This window comes from Medicago sativa, chromosome 1 (assembly GCF_051527215.1).
Source record: "Medicago sativa cultivar Bolivia chromosome 1, Bolivia_mono, whole genome shotgun sequence".
In the NCBI taxonomy this organism is placed as follows: domain Eukaryota; kingdom Viridiplantae; phylum Streptophyta; class Magnoliopsida; order Fabales; family Fabaceae; genus Medicago; species Medicago sativa.
This window is the reverse complement of record NC_140749.1, coordinates 72,256,976-72,281,814: the sequence shown is the minus strand read 5'-3', so window position 1 is coordinate 72,281,814 and position 24,839 is coordinate 72,256,976. Positions and strand designations below refer to the sequence as shown.

General features: G+C 34.6%; 4 protein-coding genes and 1 non-coding gene across 6 annotated transcripts; 1 reads left to right on the top strand and 4 right to left on the bottom strand.

Annotated features, from left to right (window-relative positions):
- Positions 1 to 588: 588 nt before the first annotated feature.
- LOC146957102 (U1 spliceosomal RNA) lies at positions 589 to 749 on the bottom strand. Its single transcript, XR_015025133.1, has one exon. It is a non-coding gene; the product is annotated as a U1 spliceosomal RNA (small nuclear RNA).
- Positions 750 to 4,075: 3,326 nt separating this feature from the next.
- On the bottom strand, positions 4,076 to 5,897 carry LOC146957101 (PRA1 family protein E-like). 2 transcript variants are annotated; one of them, XM_085734074.1, is made up of 2 exons: positions 5,102 to 5,897; positions 4,076 to 4,268 (listed from the first exon to the last, which is right to left on the bottom strand). In XM_085734074.1, exon 1 carries the CDS (start codon positions 5,721 to 5,723, stop codon positions 5,142 to 5,144), a length of 582 nt encoding a protein of 193 aa, XP_085590200.1. In that variant the 5' UTR covers positions 5,724 to 5,897; the 3' UTR covers positions 4,076 to 4,268; positions 5,102 to 5,141. The 2 variants fall into 2 exon arrangements, with proteins under 2 accessions (XP_085590200.1, XP_085590206.1); XM_085734080.1 differs by having other exon boundaries at positions 4,076 to 4,231.
- Positions 5,898 to 9,689: 3,792 nt separating this feature from the next.
- On the bottom strand, positions 9,690 to 11,462 carry LOC146957100 (1-phosphatidylinositol-4,5-bisphosphate phosphodiesterase epsilon-1, putative (DUF1685)). Its single transcript, XM_085734069.1, has 2 exons — positions 10,818 to 11,462; positions 9,690 to 10,234 (listed from the first exon to the last, which is right to left on the bottom strand). The coding sequence occupies exons 1-2, from the start codon at positions 11,296 to 11,298 to the stop codon at positions 10,143 to 10,145; spliced, it is 573 nt and encodes a 190-aa protein (XP_085590195.1). The 5' UTR covers positions 11,299 to 11,462; the 3' UTR covers positions 9,690 to 10,142.
- A 4,426-nt stretch (positions 11,463 to 15,888) lies between these two features.
- LOC146957099 (receptor-like protein kinase ANXUR1) lies at positions 15,889 to 19,342 on the top strand. Its single transcript, XM_085734051.1, has 2 exons — positions 15,889 to 17,646; positions 17,832 to 19,342. Exons 1-2 carry the CDS (start codon positions 16,260 to 16,262, stop codon positions 19,049 to 19,051), a joined length of 2,607 nt encoding a protein of 868 aa, XP_085590177.1. The 5' UTR covers positions 15,889 to 16,259; the 3' UTR covers positions 19,052 to 19,342.
- Positions 19,343 to 20,744: 1,402 nt separating this feature from the next.
- LOC146957098 (receptor-like protein EIX2) lies at positions 20,745 to 23,913 on the bottom strand. The gene is made up of 2 exons (XM_085734060.1): positions 21,351 to 23,913; positions 20,745 to 21,028 (listed from the first exon to the last, which is right to left on the bottom strand). The coding sequence occupies exon 1, from the start codon at positions 23,900 to 23,902 to the stop codon at positions 21,398 to 21,400; it is 2,505 nt and encodes an 834-aa protein (XP_085590186.1). The 5' UTR covers positions 23,903 to 23,913; the 3' UTR covers positions 20,745 to 21,028; positions 21,351 to 21,397.
- Positions 23,914 to 24,839: the final 926 nt, after the last annotated feature.

Sequence of the window (24,839 nt, the reverse complement as noted above, 5' to 3'; positions counted from 1 at the left end):
TAATAGAAACATGAGACAACTTGGTTACAAAAGTAATGGGCTACCTCTCGCCAAGTTCAATTAGAGGAGTATAAAGCTACAAATTAAGGTTGAGACGTTGAAAATATAGAAACAAAGATTCAATTGGAAGAGATTTAGTAAGAAACTCAAATCATATAAAAAAAAACCTGATATTTCAGATCTGTTTGTGTTTTGAATGGAGGAAGATTAATGTTTTAAGATTTAATTTTGGAAACTCTTTTGCTTTGATGAAATCAACTTTTCATTTGGAGATTTATTGTCATTGAACTCAATTTTAGTCTTAATTGATGAAAGATGATGAAGATTTGAGTTGAGATCGAAAACTGTTAGAATCAATTAGTTTGGTTGATTGAGACAATGAAGATGAATATTTCTGGATATTAAGGTATAAACTTTTTTAATGCGATCTTTGATTTGGTTGATAAATTTCATGGGTCAACTAAAATAACAATATCACTCTCCCACCCTTCAATCAACTAATAAAACAAAGTTTACCACCAAAACTAACTCTTTACCCTTACTAATTAACAAAGTTAATTATTAATTAAAAAATTTATACTAGTATTGAAAGGGGCCGCGCGAACGCAGGCCCCCGCAGCAACAAATTATGATGTAGGCTCCACCACTTGGGTAGACCTTAGGCTAGCACCCCTCCTAAGTGCAATGGAGGTCACTTGCCTAGGCCATGGGCCTTCTTGATCACCCATTGACCCCATCCAGGTAAGTATGTAATCCAATGCCATACCGTTTTATTTTATAGTCTCCTTCCCTCACTGTCTCAGCAATTCTCTCCGATGTGGGACTTAGTATGAAACCTTGTTGTACTACCATGTGCTCAAAGAGAGCCACCATGAAAGAACAAATAAAATTATTTGCAACAATTTACACTCCTGAATCGCATAACAAACACCATTAAACATGCTAATCTTCAGATTTCCAACAAAAATCCTATGACCACGTTGTGAGAACCCAACATCACCATCGTAAGGATGGAAAGCTCTAACTTGAGCCCCCATATCAACAATTTCACCCCTTCCCTCTTGTCATGCATGTGCCTGTTCTCAGCTTTTCACGCCTTGTGGCATGAAACTTTGATGTTAGAAATGAAGATAAGAAGAGAAGAAGCCTATGACACCCTATTGCTCATGGCAGGAGAAATCATATTTAGACAAGATTTCATTTTCTCAGAGTATGAATAAGCTTTAAACAGAAGTTTATGTTTGGACTTTATATATAGGCTTAATTACACCACAGGTCCTTTAAGTTTGACGTTTGTAACATATAGGTCCTTTAAGTTTGTTTTGTAACAGATAGGTCCTTTAAGTTTGACGTTTGTAACATACAGGTCCTTTAAGTTTGTTTTGTAACAGATAGGTCCTTTAACTTTGTAACAGTGTGCAACTAAGTCATTCTGTTAACTCACCGTAAAAAAAACGCTGACGTGGCTGTGAAGTCTGTCAATTTCGTCTCCTTTACCCTTACATTTCCCCAATTCTCAAACCCTGACTCCATTTTTATTCATACCAAAGCTTGAATTCGTCAAATCAATGGCTTCCAAGTGTAATACCAGCATTATTGCAGGGGAAGAACGTAGGATAGATGATAACAATTTCTTATATAGAGAGTTGAGTATATTTATCATCGGTTTCATCATCTCAGTTATTGCCTTTGCAATGTACTTGGTAATCTTGGACAAGAACTTATAAAGTCCAACAATTAGATTTCGTGTGGTAGAACTGTTGTCTTCTTTCCTTCGGTTATCTTCTCCTGATTCTTCAAAAAAAACTGGGTGTAGTAAAGGAGATTAAATTGACAGACTTCACAGTCACGTCAGCGTTTTTTTTACGGTGAGTTAGCAGAAGGACTTAGTTGCACACTGTTACAGAGTTAAAGGACATATCTGTTACAAAACAAACTTAAAGGACCTATATGTTACAAACATCAAACTTAAAGGACCTATCTGTTACAAAACAAACTTAAAGGACCTACATGTTACAAACGTCAAACTTAAAGGACCTGTGGTGTAATTAAGCCTTATATATACTAGTTTAAGTTTAGTTAGTTATTTAGTGGTTAAATGTTAGTTATGTTTGTACTCAACTAAGGTTGTTAAAACTGTGATTTAAGTTTGTTTAAAGAACCGCGAGTCTAAGTATCACTTTCGAGTAAACTAAAATGAAATAGTGTTTACTCAACTAAGTTTGTAGTGAACTTGGTAAAGTATGATAAACTCGTATAAACTCTGATAAAGTTGCAAGGAATTTTAACGAAATTTGTTAACTTTTCTTACCTCAATTTTTACATTTGGTTTATTTTCTTATCCGTTGGCTTAACGTATGGATTGAGGCAACATTTAACATTTTGTGTATTTATGGACAAAAACACTAATTTTCTTTCCAATCCATAAGTGTATTTTGGAAATCATGTGCGGCTTTTAAGAATCAGTTATGTGGGTAAAGTTTGATGAACCCATCTTTAATGACCCAAAAAACAGACGAAGAAAAACCATGTCCATGTCCATCAATTTCTTCATTTTCATTTCATGTCATGTCATACTTGATGAAAAATAGTCACTACATGAATTAACTGTGCATTAGATACTTTGGTTAGTAGTAAGTTTTAGTTCCTGCAGTTTCACATGGATGAAGCTAGCTATATGTGAAGATATCCTTGTGTACAAGTCAAGAGTATATATTTTCCAGCAAAAACATGATTTTAACATAAATATGCATTCAAGTTGTGAAACTTTCAAAAATGCATATTTATTGTATCAATTTATATCTCTAATCAACTGCCAAGTTGCAACCTTCAACAACTTCATGAGAAAACCACCATATTCGAGGACAATAATATGCAGATGGATAATATATCTTACTCTAAAGACAATACGGACACCTAGCAAGAGCATAAGCGAAGGACACAGAGACTTTCATTGAGTGTTCATCATGACAGGCATGTTTGGACATAAAAACTGACAAGCCGGTGTCTACAGTATGAAAATACCCTCATGCATCTCATTTAAGAGAAAATGCACGCACATTAGAGCAGCAATTTGACTTAGCTCCATCCAAAACAACCGAAAATCAAGTGCAATATTCAAAGTAGCATAAAATCATTATATCGTATATGAAAATCACAAACAAACAAAAAATGAAAACAGAAATGATCTTCCCATACCACCATAACCATAATTACATTGATCCTCTCTAAAATAAAATAAAACATGAAGAAACCAGAGTAAACAAGGCAACATTTCCAATTCTAGGGAGACATGTTGCATTCATCATTGCATCTACACGCACAAATCCGCTAATAATCATTGCTACCCATATTTTGAATAGCATCTAAATAAGCTTCATTATAATATTCTGAGAGGCTGTGTTCCCGAAATTCTCCTTTTCAGGTCCGGTCTTTAATCTTTACCAGCGAAACAACATCCAACAATGATGAATCTAGAGAAATACCCCCAATAAAGTTGCTAGAGAAAAATAATAATTAAATAGCTATGTAATAAAAAAAAAAAAAAGGCAAACCAATTTAAGTTACATACTTTCAAGGTCCCCTGTACCAGATTTGATGAAATTAACAGGTAGTATAAGACTACATAGTTGAAATTCTAAAATACCATAATGTACAAACAGTATGGCATAGCTACTTCAAGGTAGGACAAATGATCAAAAAATACTATGACCATTGACCAGCACAGGGAAAACAACAAACTAACAAAAGTAGAAACATTCACAATTGTGATTTATTAACTAAGATTAATAGTAAGTAAAATGAGGTTGTGCAGCAAAATCAGAGAACTCGTCAAATCATATGTAAAAATGGAACCAGTAACAGAAAATGTTGAACAAGTAAAACAGACCCACCATCTATTACTACTACATTAACAGATCCTCTTCCTCTAAAAATTCTCAAATCTATCCAACATTGACAAAATCACACCTAATTCTGATTCAATGCGATCTAGTCATTGCTACATGAACATTGTTACATTCTCATGACATCAGCAGCTTCAACTTTTGAAGACACAAGCCACTGAATACCCAAAAGAAAAATCAACACGCTTGGCCAATTCACCGCTGCTGTGACCAACTCAGCTTTAAAGTCTACTTTCCCTTCTTAACCAAATCATCAATTTGACAAGGCAAAGCAAAAAAACTGAACACTTTCTTCATCAAATTCGAGTGTATACGTGCAAGGGACCCTGTACCAGATTTGAGGAAATGAACAGGTATAAGACACTGCACAGTTGTAAAATACAATCAGTATTACATAATCATTTCAAGGAAGAGTAATTGATCAAAAATACTATGACCAGCATAGGGTTAAAAACAAATTAACAAGACTGAAGACCCATTTTGGTCCTTCACAATTTCCTTGTGGCCCAATTCAGTCCTGACAAACAATAACACCAAATTAGTTCATGACATTTTCATACAAGGGATAAATTAGTCCCTCTGTTACAATGAGTTAGGATCTGAATTGGGCCCCTTACAAAAATGTATGGAACTAATTTAGGTACCATTCTTTTGTCGGGGAGTGAATTGGGCCGCAAGGAAATTGTGAAGAACCAAATTTGGTCTTGACTAAATTTACAAAAACAGAAGCATTCACAATTGCAATTAGCAGTGCACAAAAAAGAAAAGTCCGCAAACGCAACAAATCAAATGCAAAAATGGAACTGGGAACAGAAAATGTTGAACATTTGAACAAGAAAATCAGACCGACAATGGCACCATCTATTACTACATTAAAAAATCCTCTTCCTTGCAAAATTCTCAAATCTATCCAACAGAGATTGACAAAAACAGAACTAATTCCAATTCAATGCGATCAATTCATTTGTTACATGAACATTGTTACAAGTTTATCCGCACAGGATAAACAAAGTGATATTGTTCAAAACAAAAGTAAGAGCCACTGAATACCCAAAAAACTAACAAATGGGTCAATTCATCATTGCAGTGACCAACTCAGCTTTGAATTCCATTTTCCCTTCTTAACTAAATCATTAACTTGATCACTTGACATTGCAATACTTCAAAACATTCAAAGCAGGAAAAACGATACTAACCGTGAAACCGAAAGAAAAAAAAAACACTTTTTTTTCTTCATCAAATTCGAGTGTAATTTGTTCTTGTAGGAGCAACTTGGGTTCCTCCAACAACAGAAAGCAACCCACTTTCCTCATCAACATACAAATCCTCAATAACCCTAAAAGAACCATGCAAACCCACAACAACAACACCAACAATCAAAGCCACCAAAACATTAACCCCAACATGAGTAGCAACAAGCCCAACAACACTCACAACTCCCAAACCACATATCACAATTCGATCATCCAACGTTCGATTAAAAACAATAAGAGGACCATCTCGCGAGAAGTACAGAAAGAACCACGCGACGAGAAGGATCAAGAAAACGATCATGGAAACTGGGTGCCAAAGAAGGCTGAGGAAAACGATGAGGAGGATTGTGGTGGTGTAGTTGAATTGAAAGTAGGTTAGGTTTCGACGGAGACGGAGCATTGCGTCGTCGTAGGAGTAGGGACGGGAGAGGGAGGAGAGGGAGAAGAATTCGCGCCATGAACGGGGTGTGGGGATGGGAGTGGAGGTTGGTGGTTGCCAGGTGGCGGTGGAAGGGGAGGGGGATGGGATGGCGCCGTAGGTGGCGGTGGTTGTGGTGGTCGGCATTTGGGAGTGGTGGATCTGAAATCAGTGAAATGTGTGCATGTTTAATTTTAGGGTTTTGTTAGAGATGCGAATCGAATTAGATTTGGGAATTTGAGAGAGAAACGGGATGCATGTGTTTTTTTCCTTTACTTTGTCTCTCTCTCTGGTGTTTTTGGTTTGGCTTGCCACATTTTCCCGGCAAAATATGTAGACTCTCAACTACGGATTTTTTTTTTTTTTTATTTATTATTAAGAGAAGAGATTTATTATTGAACATTTGAGTCGATTGTTGTTAATCATTTGGTTTAAAGTTCAATTCTAAACACAGGGCCGGCCCTAGGGCATAGGCTGCGAGTGCGACGGCATAGGGCCCCAATTTTTTTTTAAGATAGGGGGTGTATATAGAAATATTTGGATTTTGGGGGTATATATAGAAAACTTCTCTGAAAAAGCCCAAACTTTGACATGATAAAGGAATGGGCTGAAATCTGTTAATGTTTTTGGCCCTTTTATTGAGATTTGCTATATATATCCCATGTAACACAAAAATTTCTATATACACCCTCCTATGTATATGAAAAAATATTTGTTAAGAGATATTGGTATTTTAAATGGATCTATGTTATCTTAGATTCATTTTCGTTGTTGTTTGCAAATAATACTTTGATTTAAAAAAATATTATTGTTTTCTTTTAGGAAAAAAAATATTAATGTTGTTTATTTGATTTTATTTCTGTAGTTTTGGATTTAAACTTTGAAATTGTAAAGTGTTCATTAAATTTTGTCAAGTGTTTGTTTGCAATGAAATTTGAGAATATTGGAAGAATATATATATCTACATGGACAAATCACAATAACACTTTCATCAACCGTACCCGAACAACTTGACGGGTGGAGCAATATGATTAGTGTTGGACGATTCGAGAGAACATTTTCATGTTTCGTAAAATGATAGTTTAATCGTTGCTAATTTAAATGTGTATGTATTATGATATCTTAATATATAATACGAAGGTTCACAATGCATGCCTAATATATGCATTATGATATCTTAATATATAATACGAAGGTTCACAATGCATGCCTAAAATAATTTTATCTTTCTGAAATGTCTCCGCAGGGAGTTAATCTTTCTGAAATGTCTCCGCAGGGAGTTGAACTCGCAACCCATTGCCTCCATCCAAGCATCCAAGCACTTTGACCACTTGACCAGTAGCTATTTTAGCGTTATAATATCGCTTCCACTAATGCATATCTTATACCAAACAGACATTTTAAAAGGCAATTAATCTCTTTTCCTCTCCTTCCCGACTTTAACGTTATACGGTTCTGAAGTCATGTTCTCCCCTTATTCATGCTATCTCAACCCAGAAATCCGCCATTTCCATCCCTTTCTTCCACCTTTTCCTTCGATTTCTCCGCAAAAATATGGTTCTGATGCATATTTCGTCCATGATAACTTATTATTGGTATGATCACCAAACTAATTTTGATATCAATGTTATTTTATTATTTTATTCATTTTGATTTTCTGGATAGTGATTAGGGTTTCAAAATTTGGGGATTTTATGATTTTTCAATTCAATTAAGATTGTTTCTCAATCCTTGAATTTTCAAATATACAGTCTTCACGTTTTCTGATATAGGTTAGGATTGGCAATGGTTATAATTTCTAATAGTGATTTAGTCCTAAAAAATAGGGAAAATTGCCACCTCAACGTATTTTTGTTATTGTATCCTTAAACACTGCTTAGGTAGTTTTTTTCAGCCTGAACACACGTGCAAATGTTGTTCCTAGAAAATAGCCACGCCAAGCATGACTGATGTGTAGTGGTCTTTCATAAATCCTTGAAAATATAGTCTTGACCCTGAACACGTACAATGTTGTTGCTTGAAAACCCTTGAAAATAGTCACTCCAACCATGACTGATGTGTAGTGGGTTTAGATAAATCCTTGAAAATAGCCACGACTCCAAGCATCGTGGGTGGTTTTTCATGATAACTTTCAAATTCTCACTTTATAAATAGGTGTCTTTGTTGTTGCCCTTCGTGTTCTGTTTTCCATAATCTCATAAGTCATTGAAAATAGGTAACGTTCCAAGGATAACTAATGTGTAGTGGGTGGTTTTACCTAACTGACTCCCCCTTTATAATTCACTCATCTGATGAATCCTTGAAAATTGTCACCACTCCAAGCATAATAACTGATATGTAGTGAATAACAATTTATTTATTTGTACTCACTAATATGAAAACCCTAAACCTAATTCAAATCTCACAATTACCTTTGTGTCCCCCACTTTAATTTCTTTTTCATTTTCCAAAAACGTTACTTTATCTATGTCATCTCTTTTTTTTCAACTTCAATACACCATTTTGTTTCATTGTTCCATCTCCCTCTCTCTCACTTCTCTGTTCACTATCACCATTCATTATCCACACTATCAGTGCAGTAACCAAAAAATAAGTTTTCACGCCGTATCCATTTGTCATCACTAACCAACCGACGATATATTTAATGTTAGTTTCAACAAATGAAACACCTGTATTTGTTAGTATATGGTGGAGATGGTTCTCATATTTTAGATTGCGGCGAATTTTTGAATCATTTAAATCATCCTAAATACAATGTTGTTTACAAGGTAATTTTTCGTAATGTACCAGCATGATTTGTTCCCTTTTTTTAAGTTGTATTACTCCCTCTAGTCCTATTTATAAGAGAAAGTTGAGTCAACAAAAGTTCATGTATCTAGACTGAATTTTTAACCAGATACATTCATTTTTGTTGACCCAAATTTCTCTTATAAATAGGACCGGAGGGAGTATTATTTTTAACATTGTATTTGCACAAATAGATTATGAATTAACAGTGTAATTGAATATTTTGTTTGCCATCAATATGACCCGTGCGGCAGCACGGGTGCAAGGTCTAGTTTTTGGTAAAGGTTTCGTGCATAATGTCTGGATCCTCTCCAGCTTATTTCTCTCCAACAGTCTCTCCTGCACTTCTCTTACTCGTTGGATACATCCAACGGTGGATAGATTAAAAGGGCAATAAATGAAAAACACAAGCTTACAAATCTAAAAAATGAGACAAACACCGTGAACAAAGCAGCCATCAGCGACGGTGACAGACTTTGCAGCGCCAACTGCATTCTTTTCTAAATGAAGGAGGTCCGAACATGTGATCTGAAACTCCAATGGAGGCACTTGTGTTTTGGAGTTAAAAATTCCAGTAATATGTAATTGCATGATTAATTTTAGAAAATTGCTTTGCATAAAATTTGCACAATATCACAAAAACAAGGTGTGGCATTGTGTTTTACTCAAACTTGATAACAGTGGAGGAGGTATGCAATTGTGGTCAGAGCGGTGAAGGTAAAGAGAACTCTCTCTCTCTCTCTCTCTCAAGTCAGTATTTATTTTATTATTTTCCTCTTTTAGATTCTCAGCCAATAGATCAATCTAACAACTCAAAACAGTGCAGGAGAGACTGCTGTAGACATTACAGTAGGAGAGGATCCATTCGCTGAAATACATAGTTATACAACATTGAAGATGGTTTAAGAGGGAGATAATGGGTGGTTAGTGGTATTTTAACGTTTCTAGCTTGTGCATTCATGACTTTAGTAAATAGGCTCATTTATACTCAATAATAAAATAACGGAACAATTTTCGTCTTTCTTTTAAACAAACCCCCTAAATCATCTGCATGATTAGGTTTTTTATTTGCTAAGTGCGTGATTAGTTTCGCTCAAAAAAAAAAAGTGCGTGATTAGTTAGTAATTGACATCCCAATCAACTTTTTAATTTCTCACCGTGAATGCCCCTATGATTGTGAATTTGATTGCAACAGTATCAGAAGAACTGTTAATTTGCCTTTTTTTTTACCTTGGTTTTTAAAACATTGTTGAGGAAAAAAAGGGAAAAATGAATTAAAAAAAAAACATTGGATTGAGGAAAGATGGAAACAGGATGGAACGCATATTTGCAAATATTACACTTGTCTGTATCATTTATAACCAAGTCATTCCAAGTCAAAGGGTATGTTCTAAGCTAAAGAAAAGACCAAACTTATCTACTCACATATCAGTATTACATTACCTTCAAGTTTAATCTTCCACATGGTAAGGAAATTAGGCCATAATACATGCTAACAATATTTCACAGCTCAAAAATTTCTATATGAAGTGACAGTTTGAAATTTAAATCTATATGAAGAGAAAAGGTAAATAAAATGAGGGGTTAATTTGGTTAGACCGTTATCCTCTAACCTAAGTTGGAGCCAAAAAAATCCCCAATAATCTGAGTTAGTGAATTTTAAACCGAGCCCCTCTTCTTCTTCTTCTTCTTCCTTGTTCATTCTTCTTGTTTTTCTCATCCCTCTTTCTTTGTATGTGCATCTTTCGAAACAACATCAATCCCTTTGTGGAAAACAGCTCAACTTCCACTTCCAGAAGACTGCATCACGGAACATGCAACAGCTTGAGCCCAATGTCTTAACTTGGTCTTCACCAATTCAGGGTCATCCCCTGCATTGCACAAAGGTGCAAACCCCATCAGCAAAACTATACATGCATTTAATCTATTCATTTGTACAACAGTTTTTAGAAAAGTTTGGCATATTTTGTGGCATAGTCACATTATTCGTTGCTCTCCTATGAGAACCGCGAACCAATTCGTACGCACCGGTTGGCGGTTCTTTTTCGTACCAATTCATGCAAAAACAAGGTAATATGGTGTATGAGAAAAGATATTTGTACTATATTTTTTGACAACTTATGCGGCAACTTTCTTTCTCATACTCTTATTATGTTTTTACTTTCTACATCTATTGTTTTGGTTTTCGTGTCAATACCTACTTTCCTTTGTAAATTTATGATTGTCCAAAAAGTTGTCACCAAAAATGGTTATTCAAATAACACATCTCTTTTTTGCCAATAATGTATAACATAAACACATTGAGCATGCAGAAAGAAGATGGTTAAAATATATGTATATATATTATCGGTAAGAACTCCCGACCAAATTCTGAATTATCGCGGTCTTATTCCCGTGAGAACTAGAGGATTAAGGCGAAAAAATAATTGTTAACAAAAATGCAAAGAAAGTAACCTGGGCTACAAATCTTCCACGAGTCAGCATCACTTCTAGGACTTCCAAAGGAAGAAGAACGAGCCCCAAGAGATGAAGCACGACTTTGAGGTGTAGAAACAGGGCTTGGTGACAAACCTCTATTAACAGCAAAATAAAGATCAAGAGCAGGCAATGTATTACACAATCTCTGACCATCTTCTTCATTGAATCCAAACCCAAGTTCAATGCAACCTTTAAGTTCATGCAAATCATCATCAGTTATATCATCACAAACACAATCTTGAACAATACTCCTCCTTATTTCTTGTCTCCTCCTTCTCTCCCAAGCCATATCTCTTGGCTTCTCGCACATCGATAGCTGCTTCGATAGCCTCTTCCTATTGTTCCACGCCACCGGCGCCAATGGCATGTGCTGCAACTCCTCCTCCGATTCGCTTGGTAGCGGAGAAGAAGATGAAGATAATGACATTTTGTCACACTTTTTCTCTTCTTTGTTCATAGCTACAAATAATTATTGTATATTTTTAACAAAAGATTGAAAGTGTTATTTTTAATTTTATGAGAATGTTGATGATGGCTGAGGCAGCAAGCAAGCGGGGGCTGTCTTGCGTTGCCTCGCCGCGCCGTTGAAGTGGTGGTAAGTGGAATAGGAAAAAATGGAAGGAAGGAAAATGAAAGGAATAAGAAAAAAGGAGTATTTGATGTGTTCTATTAATGGAGGGTTTTATGGTTGGTGTTGTATATTCTACCATACGTTTGTAACCGTCAGCACCAAAATTTTAGGAGCAATATTTAGTAGTGCTATCTATGTATGTACTATGTTGTGTTGTGCTTGATTGATGGGTGCAACTACATTCGGGTAAAATCTTTTCTTTGTATAATAATAAAAGAAAAAACAATAACAACAACAATAGGGTTTTGTAGCTGATTTAGTTGCTTCTTATGTGTCATTATTACCTGATATTGTTTTGTTTTTAACAGAGTGTAAAATTTAGATTTGTCACTATATTGCTTGCTTTCTAAGTACCAATCTGTCACTAACTGATATAACTGCTATTTGTTTGAAAACGAAAAAAGAACCAATGAACCGTCCATATTTAGTAGGAGTACTATTTAATACTAATTAATTACCATTTACGCCTATTGAGCTCATATGAAAATGGAATCAAGCGTGTTAGTTAGGATTTATAACAGAATAGGATCTTAGTAATTTCAAATTTTATGATTTTTTTTGGGTTCAATTTTTATTTTATTGTAAGGGTATAATACATTTTTGTTTTTAATTTAAAATATTCTTTATAAAAAATATTCAAGTTTGCATCCTTAATGATGTGGCTTACAGAAATCCGGTGCTTACCACGACTCACGTGGATCAATTTCATGACATGGCTTCCACGTTTGAGGTTCGATCAAATTTTCATTAATATTAACAACAAATAATGATGATCATGATAATGATAGTATTTTTTTTTTAAGAGAATCATTATAATAATTATTATTATAATATTTTTTAGGTATAATATAGTTAAAAAAATCCTTTTGATTAGAAAAGGATGTTCATCTATGTCCTAATTTAGTTCCAAAAATATTTAGCGGCGCATCTTGTTGTTTGTTTGTTTTTCATTTGTGTGTAATTTTTTTTTTGTGTGTGTATAAACACCGTTCCTGGTAACATCTGGTAACAATGGGTGCAAGACTAAACTCTTGTTCCCAATTTTGAATCCTTACTTTTAAACCTACAAAGTGTTTTAGTCGTTTTCTTTATGTCAAAAGATTTCCAAACCCTAAATATTTCTTGCAAAAATACTTTATTAGTGTCTAAAAAATTGAAGTCGTCTCATGGCACATCACCACATGATTAAGATACTTGGTCCTAGATTTCCTTTGCCTCAAACTAGAGTACTCCCTCCGGTCCTAATTATAAGAAACAATTGATTTTTTTAGTTCATAGAATAATTAATGTATCTTGTTATAAATATAGACTAGATACATTACTTACACAATGAACCTAAAAAATTAACTTTTTCTTATAATAAGGACCGGAGGGAGTACTTTCTAACCTCAAACTAGAGGAAATACAAGATTACAATTGAATACTTTGAATGTATACATAAACTCATATAGTAGTAAATTTATTGAGCATTGTACAATTCAATGACTGTTTCTCGACAAGGCAGAATTTGTTCCTACTTATAGGAAAACTTGAATATCGTAAGTGTTGGAAGATCCTTGTCTTACAATACTCGATTGTTTTTTGTAGTCTTTGATTGATTACAATTGACAAATCATTGCATTTAATTTCACATTTGAATGCACTTCAATGTCTTTCCTTATGTACGCAAGTCAATGCCTGCTTTCCTTATTTGTAGAAAGAGTTGTCGCGTCATTGAAGTATGAGAGTAACGCCTTTGGTGGTGAAGATCACTGGTCCAGATGATTGAACAAAGTGCGTTGACTTCTTTTCTGATCATAGAATCTTGAGCCCACATAGCTTTGTCTTTATATCTTAGCACAAATTATGATATGAGTCCACATAGCGTTGACTTGTGTTGAACTCATAGTGCTTGTCTTTCATAGTCCAAAAAGTTGACTTCTATAGTCTAGAACATTGACCACAAACGATCAACTGCATGTATTTTCTTGCACACTTAAACAAACATCAGCATATCCAATTATTCGCAAATACTTTGTTATTATCAAAATTTAAAGGCTATTGTTTTTGATCCATTTTGGTCTAACGTTTTTAACCCGACACATTGAACAAATGAATATTACTTTTAAACCTCAATCCTTAATTTAGTGTGTGTTTGGTTCAGCTTTGAATATAATTGATTCTGACAGAATTGATTATGATAGAATTGATTCTGACAGAATTGATTCTGAGAGAATTGATTTATGTTTGGATACAATTATGTAGAATTGATTAAACAAACAGAATGTTGTTTGGATGATTTTGATCAAAATTGCTTTTGAATTTATAATTATTAAAATAGACATAGCTAAAGGAAAATTGATAAAGAAGGAGAATTGATAAAGGGCAATAAAGGAAAATAATAGGTTGTAATAATAAAATATAAAATTTATTGGAGAATTGATTCTAGAAAAGCTAGAAGCTAGGATTTGTAGCTTCATGGAGAATTGCTATTGGAGGATAAAAGCAATTCTGAAAAGCCAAACCAAACATATTGGAATATTGTATAATTGCTTTTGGAACTGTATAGAATTGTTTTTGGCTTTGCAAAAGCCAATCCAAACGGACCCATAATGTGTTTCGATACCTAAAAAAGAAACAACAACATGGGATAAGACATGCTATCTTAGTGAGCTCCCAAAGACAAAGAGGGATAAAACATAAACATGTCCTCGAAAAATCATAATATAAAACTCATTAAAGTAAGTATTATGTTTATAAATTTTATACTATCATTCTAAGGTTACTCAAATTTGCTCTCCAATGTTTAACCATTCTTATTCAAGATTTGTTCATTTGTGTGTGTTCGTTCATTCTTGCGTATGCAGCATCTCCTAAGCATGCTAAAAAATTTGTAAGTGGCCTTCCGCCTACGTGTCTGTACAATAAACTCTACATAAGGTTACCCCTTTCTCTAATGTTACATGTCTAGCCCATGGTTGTCAGTTTTAGTAATCTTATATTATTTTCCTAGATGCTTGATTACTCATAGTAACCTTGTTATCTTTAATTTTAGTTGTTATCAATAATACACCTCAAGATACAAGTATTCCTTATTAATCACCCTTGCTAACATTCATATAACTATCAATTATACTTATCATTCCTATCATTAATTATATATATAATATTTGGGATGCACATCACTAATTACATCTTAGCACATTCATCGATCATATACAAATTTCGCATTAGTTTATTCACAGAATACACTAGTCATTAATTGTACTAGTATTCCTATCTTAACCAATACTAATCACTGGAATCTTAGAAACTCCTAATGGTTATTTATACCTCTATTGATATCCCTACAAGTCTATAAAGTACTAAGGTTGCGGTTATATGAGTTGAAAATGATTTGAGACAATGAGGATCATGGTTAAACGTTAAAAAACCTTAAAATATTAAATACAGGAAAATTTGGGCAAAACATGCTCTGGCATCGAAGTCGAGAACCTGTGAATCGCAACTTGCTAAACATGCATGGACAAAGTGAAAGCAAGCCTAAAAACAGAGTTCTAGAAGATTGGAGACAAATTCGATTTGCTAAACACAAGGCAGTTACCTCTCCACGAAGGAAAAGCAAAGGCGGTTTGCTAAGCATGAAAGTAGTGTTTAACAAGCATTTTTTGGTATTTTAACTAACAACAACACTCAAAACAAAACCCAATTGTAATCACTACCAAAAAAAAAAACCAATTGTAACAAAAAAAAAATATGCGTCACAAAATCTAATTGTAATATTGCACGAAGAGTTACCACATGTCTGCAACAATTTTGTGATTTAGTAGGTATGTGTTTGAGGCCGGATGTCTATGACTTAATTTTATAACCGAATTTATTACAAAATTAATCTTTTGCTGATATTAGTCCAAAATAGTGAAAACCTAATCTTTTGTTGATATTAGTCGAAAATAGTGAAAAATGAGGTTTTTTTGTCAAAAAGCAGATAGGTATAAGTTGTTATTTAGGTGAGAATAAGTTAACGGTGTGTGTGTGTGTATATATATATATATATATATATGGGGTTTGCTAGGATACACCCACTAGTTTTTATTAAGGTGTGTTTTAGCAAAGATATAACTAAAAAGTTGTTAAATACACCTTAAGGTGAATGTTGCTAAAAAAAACATTCCTTGATAATGTGAGCAAATTGTTGTCATAAAAAAAATATAATGTGTAAATTAAACAAAAACATTCCTTGATAAAAACCTAAAAAAAACAAAAACATATTCCATAAATTCTATGGAAACTGAATACTAAAAATAGATAAGTTTCTTCCCTTCCAACTTGTAACAAATCTAACTCATTCCATTCAATTACGATCCTCACTCCCTATCACTGCTTCTCAACCATGTAAACTTAACGTTCATGAAACAACAAAAATAAAATAAAAAAAACTGCCAAAATAATTAATAATAATTTAGAACGAAAAAGAGCAAACCAAAAAACCATAGTAACTGCCCCTAGAACAAACTAAAAAAATAATAACAATAAAAACTTCACCTTAATTTTTGTTCTTGCCTGGTTTGGAACATGTTCCACCAATCCAGGTAGGTAATTTCTACATTCATGTCAACACAGCAAAACAAACACAAAACTAATAACCAATTTTCTGTTTTTTTGGCGTACAGGAAATTATTATTCCTTTCTTATTCTCTCACAACTTGTCACCAAGAACACCCAAAAAGCCTTCATATTTTTTTCCTGTACGCCCAAGTATTATATTACATGCATATTTCTTTGCATTTCATTGAATTGATCAAAAAATGAGAATGCAGAAGAGTTTATGTCTCTTCCTTATAATGTATATACCTATTTTGTTGAATGCACAAACCAACAAAGATGAATCTTTATTATTAGGATGTGGTTTAGGTGACAATGGTGGCAAAGATTCAGATGGAAGACAATGGAATCCAGACAACAAATACCTTTCAGGAGGAAATTCAATAACATCAAAAGCATCGTTTCAAGACCCTTCTCTTTTATCAGAAATTCCATACATGTCAGCACGTATTTTCACATCAGAATCAACCTACAAATTCCCTATTCTACCGAATAAACGTTATTGGCTAAGACTCCATTTTTATCCTTCTGTTTACAACAATTTAAACCCATCGGATTCGTATTTTTCTGTAACGGCAAATGGTGTTACACTTCTCAACAATTTTAGCTCGTCGATTACATGTCAAGCCTTATCACAAGCTTATCTTGATAAAGAATATTCACTTGCACCTTTGAATTCAAATGTTCTTAATCTTACTTTTAAGCCTTCTGATAAACACAATGGTGCTTTTGCTTTTGTTAATGGTATTCAACTTATTCAAATGCCGGATTTGTTGTTCGATTCACCTTCGTTGGTCGGTTATGATGATCAAACCATGGATGCTAAAAATTTGCATTTTCAAACAATGTTTAGATTAAATGTTGGTGGGCAATTTATATCTCCGGTTCAAGATTCTGGTTTGAGTCGATCATGGTACGATGATACGCCTTATCTTTATGGTGCTTCCACCGGTATTACGAATCAAGCTGCTAAGGATGTTAAAATTGATTATCAAACTATGCCTCAATACATTGCTCCTCATGATGTTTATTCAACATCAAGATCAATGGGAAATAATAAAGATGTCAACATGGGATACAATCTCACATGGATGTTTCAAGTTGATCCGAATTCGATGTACTTAACAAGGTTGCATTTTTGTGATTACTTTTATTCTAAAGTTAATGAGATTGTTTTCAATATCTTTGTCAACAATCAAACGGCGCAGGCTGGGGCGGATGTCATTGGTTGGACAGGCGGTAAAGGAGTGCCTACTTATAAGGATTATGTGATTTATGTTCAAGATCAGGCAGGTGATGATCAACTTTGGCTTGCATTGCATCCATCACCCGATTCAAAGCCGGAATATTATGATGCTATACTCAATGGTGTTGAGATATTCAAACTCAATGATACTGATTTGTCTGGACCAAATCCTCAACCTTCTGATATGATGATTGAACATGACAATCAGGAAAAAACTTTTCAAAACAAAAAAAATGGTCATAATAAGAGTTTTGTTATTGGTGGTGCTGCCGGTGGTGCTGCAGGTTTTGCAATTGTTGCTGCTATATGTGTTGCTGTTCATCACAGGAAGAAGAGAGCACCAGGTAATGTTATTCTTGATAGAAGTCGTTGATAAGAAAAAAGTAGGAAAAAAGTAAAATGAGAATTATAATGCTAATGAGAGAATATGAAATGTGAATTACGTTAAAGAGTATATAAGATTTATATAGCCAACGAGAATAACAACTATTTAGTGTAATTAACTAACTAATTTTGTATCTGATAACAGGTTCATACACAAACACCACATCAAGTTGGTTGCCTCTCTATGGAAATTCTCACACAGCCGGAACGAAATCAACAGGATCAGGGAAGAGTACTATGGGCAGTGGTGCAAACTTAGCCATGGCTCAAGGACTATGTCGATATTTCTCTTTACAAGAGATGAAGCAAGCAACCAAGAATTTTGATGAGTCCAATGTTATTGGTGTAGGAGGGTTTGGAAAGGTTTACAAGGGTGTTATTGATAATGGTGTTAAAGTGGCTATTAAGAGATCAAATCCACAATCAGAACAAGGAGTGAATGAATTTCAAACTGAAATTGAGATGCTTTCAAAGCTTAGACACAAACATTTAGTGTCTTTGATAGGTTTTTGTGAGGAAGATGATGAAATGTGTTTGGTTTATGATTACATGGCTCATGGAACCATGAGGGAGCATCTATACAAAGGAAACAAACCAATAGATACTTTATCATGGAAGCAAAGATTGGAGATTTGCATTGGTGCTGCAAGAGGTCTTCATTACCTTCACACAGGTGCAAAGTACACTATAATTCATAGAGATGTCAAAACAACGAACATTCTTCTAGATGAAAATTTTGTTGCAAAGGTTTCAGATTTTGGATTGTCGAAAACCGGTCCAAATATGAACCAGGGTCATGTTAGTACAGTGGTAAAAGGTAGTTTTGGATATTTGGATCCTGAATATTTTAGAAGACAACAACTGACCGAAAAGTCTGATGTTTACTCATTCGGGGTTGTTCTATTCGAGGCATTGTGTTCAAGGCCGGCTTTAAATCCTAGCCTTCCAAAGGAACAAGTTAGCCTTGCAGATTGGGCTTTGCTAAACAAAAGGAAAGGAAAATTGGAGGATATAATTGATCCAAATCTTAAAGGAAAGATCAACCCTGAAAGTTTGAACAAGTTTGCTGATACAGCTGAGAAGTGTCTGTCTGATCATGGACTTGATCGTCCCTCCATGAATGATCTGTTGTGGAATCTTGAATTTGCTCTCAACCTTCAAGAAAATCCCGATGGTTCAACTCATAAGAACACGTCACATTTAAATGAGAGTGAATTTGAAGAGGTGAACTTGGCACACAATAATGAAATGGCAGCACATTACAAAAACCTTAGCCTTGGAAGTGAGCATGACCTTAGTCATCATGACTCAACTGAGAATTCTGCTGCCATTTTCTCTCAAATTGTTAACCCGAAAGGACGATGATGATGACAAAAAATTCTTAGGCTGATGATTGTTTTGTTGTAGGGAAGAGCTTTTTGCTTCAACGTCAAGGAAGCTAGAGAACTCTAGAGTACAATACAAACTTTGAGGGCTACTTTTAGAGTATACAATACTTAAATAGATTATTGTATGTAATAGTCTGTAGAACTTTGATGCACAAAGAGGCAGAGAAATCAAGTTCATCCAGCCTGCTTTGTGCATTATATGTAATATTATCTGTATTTTATCATATTTGTTAATATGAATCTACGTGGCTAGAATTTTGATTATGTATCTATGATTTTGGTATAATCACTTAGGTACTTACCCCAACTTTATTAATAAGGAACTTCAAATAGTATGGTCTGCTAACATTGCAAAGGCAACAGATTTTAATTATAGCGAGAAAACTAAATACAATAAGGTTTATTCATATTTTTAATTAGTGTATAATTGATTATTTTTTCCCTATATAATAAATTCATAGTGAAAATTGGGAGCTAGGCTAGCGGCGTATAAGGAAGGTGGAAGTGTGGTCCGACCCATTGTTTCGAGGGCCTGTTCAAGTATTTGTCCTCCAACTAGAGCTTAGAAAGAAGGGAAGTGAATGCCTTAGTGGAAACTAAAAATGCTCCAAAAGGTAAAACTTCTTATGTAGAGAATTGTAAGAGGATGTCTTCCAAGTAGAGCTGATTTGGCTCGAAGGAATGTGCCTTGTACAAGTAGCTGTCCTTTTTGTGACTTTTTTGATGAAACAAAATGGCACAATTTCCTTGGATGTCATCATGCCAAAGAAATTTGGAGAGAAGTTGGTATGTGGGATTTGCTGGGAAATATTATGCAGGACACAAGTGGTTTTAATGATGTCTTATTAAAGTTGCTAGTGTCGTTTAGCCAAGAAAAACATCAAGACTTTGTGGTGCAATTTTGGTGTATTTGGCGATGACTGAATGAGAAAGTATGGAAGAATTGTGAGAAACGTATCAACCAGCCTGGTACGCGAACATTTGCAGCAGTGACTTGCTGCACGCTGACAATGCCAATTCCGCAACAAAACGACTCAGCAACAGAAGCAAAACGTGACAGTAGCATCAGCAGTGTGAGACAGCTCCATAGATTAAATATTAAATAATTATGAAAATTACTATATTTGTTGTGAAGGAATAAAATGTTGATGATCAATGGTTTTTACTATAACAAAGCTACAAAAAATTACATTATTTTTAATTTAGTTAATATTTTATCATGGTTGAGTTATGCGCGAGATGGATTTGGATCCTCTCGTGTTGAATCGATGCATCATGATCAGAGGGTTATGTTTGACAATCATATCAAATTTGTAGATATAATCAAACATTTGTTTATATAATTTGAGGACTTGAGGTACTAAATGATTTAGAGGATATCAAAGGTGTGACGGAAGTTTGATATAATGAATGAAATTTGCAAATGTCTAACTTCTTTCTCAAGTATAAATGTAGTCTTCAAAATTAGAAATATGTACCTTTGGAATGTGTTGACATGCTCTAGCTCTAAGTTCTAAAAAAAAAAAAAAATCCTAGCCTCTTTGGTGTTAATGGTGAGACAAATTTTGCCAAGCATTGAACAGAGCAAAAATGGTTTTACAAAATTGAGAAATATAGATTGAGGATGAATGCTAGAGAATTGTAAAGAGTGCTGCATAGGGAATGATGTAGCACATAAATATGTGAGGTGTCAATATTATAATAGATGAACTAGTTTTCAACTGTCCAAAAAAACTTGATAACATATAAACGATTACATTTCCATACAAGAAAGCTTAAGAAAACACAATCAAACTTTATTAAAGGAAAGTTTCAACAAAATGACATTCATTTTATTTAGTACACAACAAGAATAGGCATTCATACTACCCTTAGCCAAACTGAACACACCAACACTACATTATTCTAAAACAGCAAAAGATGTACTCATCCCGTACAGTACCAATAGGAGATCCTGTAAAAAAAAAAAAAATTAATTTTAGTTATTGGAAACAATATCAAAGCATTGCAATTTCTATGGCATAAATTGCATATGAGGGCAAACGAGTCATGATGAAATAAATCAAGTAAGTACCTTAGAATTTAATCAAGGCAAGTGAAATATATAGATTAACTAAACTTTGCAACTAATCGTTTTATTTTTTTTATACATATATGATGATATATATCAACAGTTGGTAGTAGTAAAGCATGTATCCCAAAACTAAAGATATTCATGTTTCGGTTAAAACCATAAACAAAAACAAAATAAAAAAAGCAAGAAAGAACATAGGTACCTGCCCATCATATTCATCCAACTTAGAGCAACTAGCAAGGTATACATTTACTGCTTCCACCACTTGAAGATTTTCAATATCAATGCGTTCAAGAATCTGGAGTAAGTTTCTCTCCAAGATGGTAGTAACAATATTGAGCCTACCAAGCCAACGAAGCCAATGAAGAATCCTATCCCCATGCTCATGTATAATGCTTCCAAAAATATTAAATTGTCATCTCCTGCATCAGTTGTTTGCGCTTGATGTTTTGCTGGCTCTTCACCTGGACACTTTATATCAAGTGGTTCTCCACAGAGATTAGAATTTTCTTCAAAACTTGAAGCGTTAAATGTCTGCAGTTGCGTTCCAATTGGAATTTTCCCATAGAGCTGATTGTTTGACAAGTCCAACCAAGTGAGACGATCAATATGGGCTAAACTGGAAGGAATTCTTCCTGAAAGATGATTTCTTGAGAGATCAAGAAATTCAAGTGACTTAAAGTTTCCTATGTTTGGAATGATTTCCCCACTGAGATTGTTCCTCGATAAATTTAAGGAAATCAAACCAAATAAGTACTCCATTTCAACTGGTATTTCGCCTGTAAGATGGTTGCTTGAGAGATCAATTGATTTTAAAAGCTTATAAGAATTTTTGTAAAGTTGGTCTACCCCTTTCCACATCAAGAATAGGTCGAAATCATAGGGTAAAATAAAAGACTCATTGTTGAGTGAAATCATAGGTAGAAATGATGTAGTTGAAATAACGAACTCATGAGCCATTGAAGTAAGATTCTTTACACAAGTCGGGATTCCTCCTGATAAGCTATTAAGTGACAAATCTAAGACATGAAGTTTTCTCAAAGAACAGAGATTTGAAGGCAGACTTCCATTGAATTTATTGAACCGAAGGCTTAAGATTATTAATTGGTGAAAATTGTCTCCAATCCATAAAGGTAATGGACCATGAAACATATTTTCTCCAAGATCCAACAAAGCCAAGTTTGAGCAATTCTTCAAGGAGGAAGGAAGTTCTCCCCTCAAATTATTATTTGCTAAACTCAAAGCCTCCAAATCAGAAAGGGCACCCATTGAGAAGGGAATCTTTCCAAACAAGTTGTTATTGCTCAGGTCAAGATACTGTAATGATGTTAAATTATTCCAACAATCGGGCAACTCACCATTTAATTCATTGTATGACAAGTCCAACAATACCAAAGTGTGAGGCTTATTTTTGTTGCATAGAAAGGAAACTAAGTCTGAAAAATTATTTTCAAAAAGTTGTACTGCCGTTGCCTTCAATAAAAAAGAAGGAATAGGACCTTCAAGTTGATTTGAACCCAAACTTATTATTGGATGATTGGTAAGATTGAGTTCCAAATTAGGAATCTTGCCAGTGAGATTGTTGTTTGAAATGTCTAAGTAAGCTAGTGTTTGCAATTTTCTCCAAAACCAAGTAGGTATTGGAGCTAGATTACCGACATTTGAAAGGAAAAGATAGGATAAGGAATTTTGTGTTTGAAGCCAAGTAGGAAATCTAGAATTTAGATTACAAGATGCTAAATTCAAATTTATTAATTTAAAGGGAGGAACCCAATCATAACTAACCTTCACAGTCAGAAAGTTATCTTCCAAATATAGGTCTTCCAATTTGGATAGGTTAGTGAAATGAGATTCAGAGATGACACCTTCAAAAGCGTTTGTGCTCAAGTCCAAATACTTTAACTCCGTAATTGATCCGATGGTTGTGGGTATTTCTCCAAATAATTTATTTCCATCAAGATACAACGTTGTCAAAGATGATAAGATTGAAAGATTCGGTAACATACCAGTAATTTGATTATTTGATAAGGATAGTTCCCACAACGAGGATACATTTCCAATGCAATGCGAATAGTTATTATGGACTATAAAGTATGAAATATCTCCGCCTAAGCGGTTATCATCAGCCCAAAATTTCTGCAAGGTACATATGTTCCCAATGGATTTAGGGATCTTACCTTCTAAACTATTGTCATGCAGATAGAGATTCACAAGTGAGTGCATCATAGTGCCAAAATCATATGGGATTGCTCCAATGAGTTTATTCCCGCTGAGATCAAGGTGTTGCAATGATGAGAGATTCCTAAGTTGAGAAGGAATCTTCCCATCATAACCACTATTTGAGAGATCAATGTATCGTAAGTTGCTGAAGGAGCCAATAAATTTTGGGATTTGACCACTAGTATTCAAAAAACCAAGGTTTAAATGTGTAAGATGTTTCAGTTTCGTTATTGAAGGATTGATTTTGCCTCTCAAATAGCGTGTTTTTGAACCACGCAAATCAAGACTTCGAATATAACCAGTTTGGTTGTTGCATTGAACTCCTTTCCATTTGCAGCAATCTGCATTTGGACTATCATTCCATGTAGACAACATACCGTACTCGTCTTGAAGGCCTTGTTTGAACCTGAGGAGAGCATGTCTCTCCCTCTCTTTGCACTTAGTATCTCCATTATCTATTGTTGAGTTGAACCCAACAATGGATAACAACACCAACAATGCATGGAATATAAGAATAATATTGCTTCTCATCATAATTTCACTAACAAAATTGTTGTGAAAGTGACTCAAAATTGGAGTTTGGAGGCCAAAATTGATGTTTGCTGAAAGTACAAATCGGTGGCCGATTTGGAAAATCGGTGGCCGATTTTGGCTGCCTTTTGGGAGGCTTTCTGTTCGGGAAAAATCGGTGGCCGATTTGGAAAATCGGTGGCCGATTTCGCGTGCTGTTATTTTTCAGAAACGTATTTTTGGGCCAGATTTGTTACAATTTTATGGGAGTTTCTTTTACTATAAATATAGTCCTTGTATCAGACTATTTTGAGAGAGATAGAGGGGGCTGAAACAAGGGTTTAGAAATCAAACTAGGGTTTGTATAGAGTTTGTCTCTTGGCAACAAACTAGGGTTTGAAGGTTGATTCACCTTGGGAAACACTATTAGGATTGAGTCTCTTGGTTACGGGAAGAGGCTGGGATTTGGGTAGAATTAGGCGGGAGACTTATTCTTGTAACCCATTGAAATCTCTTTTGTAACGTTACTCATCATATAGTGGAACGGAGGGCTGCTCTCTCCCCCAGACTAGGTCAATTTGGACCGAACTGGGTAAACAGATTCTTTTGTGTTCTCTCTGCTTTTCTCTCGCTGTTTTTTCTACTTTTGCTTGTTTAATTGCAATTCACTTTGATATTGGTTGCTTAATTATCCCTTGCTCCACACATCAAGTTTGTTATTGGTGTGTTTTCTCATCGAATCCGCAACAATTGGCGCCCACCGTGGGGCAAAGGTCAAAGGATAATCAAGTACCATGGGTTCGAAGTGGGATATTGAGAAGTTTACCGGAGATAACGATTTTGGGTTATGGAAGGTAAAGATGGAAGCGGTGTTGATACAGCAAAAGTGTGAGAAAGCTTTGAAGGGTGAAGGTTCGTTACCGGTCACCATGACACGAGCGGAGAAGACCGAGATGGTGGA

Bases quoted from the DNA above. Each gene is read 5' to 3' on its own strand.
- LOC146957101 (XM_085734074.1), bottom strand. From the start codon at position 5,723: ATGCCGACCACCACAACCACCGCCACCTACGGCGCCATCCCATCCCCC.
- LOC146957100 (XM_085734069.1), bottom strand. From the start codon at position 11,298: ATGAACAAAGAAGAGAAAAAGTGTGACAAAATGTCATTATCTTCATCT. The intron at 10,235-10,817 runs GTTACTTTCTTT...TGTGCAATGCAG, and splicing joins GTGGAAGATTTGTAGCCCAG to GGGATGACCCTGAATTGGTG.
- LOC146957099 (XM_085734051.1), top strand. From the start codon at position 16,260: ATGAGAATGCAGAAGAGTTTATGTCTCTTCCTTATAATGTATATACCT. The intron at 17,647-17,831 runs GTAATGTTATTC...ATCTGATAACAG, and splicing joins CAGGAAGAAGAGAGCACCAG to GTTCATACACAAACACCACA.
- LOC146957098 (XM_085734060.1), bottom strand. From the start codon at position 23,902: ATGATGAGAAGCAATATTATTCTTATATTCCATGCATTGTTGGTGTTG.